The sequence below is a fragment of the Rhagoletis pomonella genome, unplaced genomic scaffold (genome assembly GCF_013731165.1).
Source record: "Rhagoletis pomonella isolate Grant_MI unplaced genomic scaffold, Rhpom_1.0 Rhpom_scaffold_00003, whole genome shotgun sequence".
Taxonomy (NCBI): Eukaryota; Metazoa; Arthropoda; class Insecta; order Diptera; family Tephritidae; genus Rhagoletis; species Rhagoletis pomonella.
This window is the reverse complement of record NW_023458557.1, coordinates 35,273,248-35,276,079: the sequence shown is the minus strand read 5'-3', so window position 1 is coordinate 35,276,079 and position 2,832 is coordinate 35,273,248. Positions and strand designations below refer to the sequence as shown.

At 50.2% G+C, this 2,832-nt stretch overlaps 1 protein-coding gene across 1 annotated transcript; it reads left to right on the top strand.

Moving 5' to 3' along the window:
* Positions 1 to 1,104: 1,104 nt before the first annotated feature.
* Positions 1,105 to 1,563, top strand: LOC118736198. The gene has a single exon (XM_036466286.1). It carries the CDS (start codon positions 1,105 to 1,107, stop codon positions 1,561 to 1,563), a length of 459 nt encoding a protein of 152 aa, XP_036322179.1.
* Positions 1,564 to 2,832: the final 1,269 nt, after the last annotated feature.

Genomic DNA, 2,832 nt, shown 5'->3' with positions numbered 1-2,832 from the left:
AGGCCGAGCTAGAGGTGAGGTATCACTGTCTCTCTCCTCCTACTGTTCCGATCAATGCTTCACTCTCAACGCGCTAATTTTGCCAAAAATTACGAGCGATTTACCAACGCAGACTGTAGCTGTTTCAACATGGCTGCATATATGAGGGTTGTTTCTAGCCGATCCGCAGTTTATGGAGCCTGGGCGTATCGACGTATTGGTTGGCATGGACGTCATGGACCATCTTGTCTGTGCGGAATTCCACAAGGGTCCACCCGTGACTCCCATGACTCAGCGGACGGTCTTTGGATGGACATTGTTTGGAAGCGTGCGTGGGGCCGGGCCTTCTGCGCCACGCTTGCAGTCGCTGCACTGTGATGTTCAGCTAGAGCGACTAGGCTTGACTAGGCTGTGGGAGTTGGAGGAAGCGCATCAAAAAACACATCTTACATACGAAGAACGTTACTGTGAAGACCACTTCGAGACAACGCACCGAAGAGAACCTACCGGGCGATGCATCGTTGAGTTGCCGTTGAAGCCCGATGTACCGCTAGGGAAATCGCGAAACCTCGCCGTCCAGAATTTACTACGCCTTGAAAGAAGACTCGCTTGCGACAGCGACCTACGTTTGCGCTACAACGAGTTTATGAAAGAACACATCGACATGAATCATATGCAGACCGCGTCAGAAACCTTGAATCAAACCTACTACATGCCGCACCATCCCATTATAAAGGAGAGTAGCATTACAACAAAACTGAGGGTTGTTTTCAACGCGTCCGCCAAATCGTCTTCCGGTAATTCGCTGAATGACGCCTTATTTGTCGGCCCTCAACTGCAACACAATTTGTACACGATTTTGATGCGCTTTAGAACGCACCGCTACGCAGTAACCGCAGATATCGCCAAAATGTATCGTCAAATCTGCATATCCTCAAAACATGCCGATCTGCAGCGCATCGTTTGGCGCAGCCATCCATCCTTGCCCATCCAAGATTTTCGCATGGTGCGTGTTACGTACGGAGTAGCAGCTGCATCTCACCTAGCTGTCCGATCGCTGCAACAGACGGCAAAATATTAAATGGTTGTGCTAGAGCCGTTAATGTTATCCTAAAGGACTTTTATATGGATGACCTGCTAAGTGGTGCATCTAGTAAGGAGGAACTTCTGTTGCTGCAGCAAAGAGTGTCTGAAATATTGCGGGAAGGTGGATTTGAACTCCGAAAGTGGGTGTCGAACTGCGTGGAACTAAATGCAAGCATCTGTAATGCAGCTGAAACCATATCGCATTACATCGTCGACGATAAGGATGTTCATGCGTTAGGTCTGATCTGGAACACGGAGGCAGACTACTTTACATTCACTGTCAGCCTGAAGCAACCACCCGCTAGTTTGACCAAAAGAGCATTTTTATCAGACGCAAGCACGCTATTCGATCCGTTGGGACTGCTTGCGCCTGCAACTATAAAATCAAAGATGTGGTTCCAAGACATTTGGCGCACCAATGTAGGTTGGGATGACCTCATTCCTGATCCATCGCAACGAAATGGTTGGAGCATCAATTGCAGCAGCTCGCACACTTGAAGGTGGATCGCTGGCTCGGTACGGAAGTATCTGGGTCATCCACGCAACTGCACGTGTTTGCCGATGCGTCCGAGCGCGCATACGCTGCCGTTCTGTACGCGCGTACCTCACAAAGCGATGGTAGCATTATTGTCGCGTTGATATCGTCGAAGACCAAGGTGGCACCGCTTAAACCGACAACATTACCACGACTAGAGCTTTGCGCCGCGCATCTCGCTGCAAAACTGGCGCGAAGCATGCTACTCAGCTGGTCTGATCTCCATTACCCGCTGTTCACGTGGACTGACTCCGCCATCACGTTGGCTTAGCTGCAGGCGCATCCCAGCAGATGGATGACTTTTATTGCCAACCGCGTAGCCGACATTCAGGAAGTCCTGCCGCCTGAGTGTTGGAACCACGTCCTCTCCGAGCAGAACCCTGCAGATTGCGTTTCAAGGGATGTAACTCCCACCGAGTTACTACGTCATCAACTGTGGTGGGATGGTCCTGACTTCCTGAGAAGCACTGACCAATTTTGGAAGCAAAAATCATCTAAGCAGCACACGACAGAGTTGGGCATTCGAAGCAGCGTCCGCGCCCATGTGACTAGTTCCAGCGATCACTGGTCGGTAATAACGAAGTACTCGTCGTTTTCCAAACTTCGTCGTATCATTGCTTACGTTCTGCGCTTCTGCTTCAACGCTCGAGCTGACAGACGTCTCGGCGTTACAAAGCGGTTTGGTCCTCCGAGTTGCAACGAGTTGTCTGAAGCTGAACTTCACCTAGTCGGGTATACGCAACAGCATTATTTGTCTAATGAGATTTCTGTTTGTCAGTTGTCTTTTGCGTTTGAAGCCGTTCCTCGATGTGAACAACGTTCTGCGTGTTGGAGGCAGATTAAAAAATGCACAAGTCACGCCTGACGTAAGGCATCCCATTATCCTGCCGAAGAACTGTCCGCTCGCTAAGCTAATAGTCTGCGAAATACACAAACTTACCTTGTACCCGAATTATGCAGACTGTTTTACAACGCCGTTATTGGGTTGTCGGCGCTCGCAGCCTGGTCCGCAACGTATATCGCAAGTGTGTGAAGTGCACTTGCTTGAACCGAAATCCTGCCGCGCAGGTCATGGGTCACCTACCTGCTACTCGCACAACCTACGCTCGTTGTTTCACCCGCACCGCTGTCGATTTCGCTGGGCCTTACATGTACAAGTTTACCCACGGAAGAGGAGCTAAGGCCACTAAGGGCTATATCTGTTCGTTCGTTTGTATGTGTACAGGTGCGAT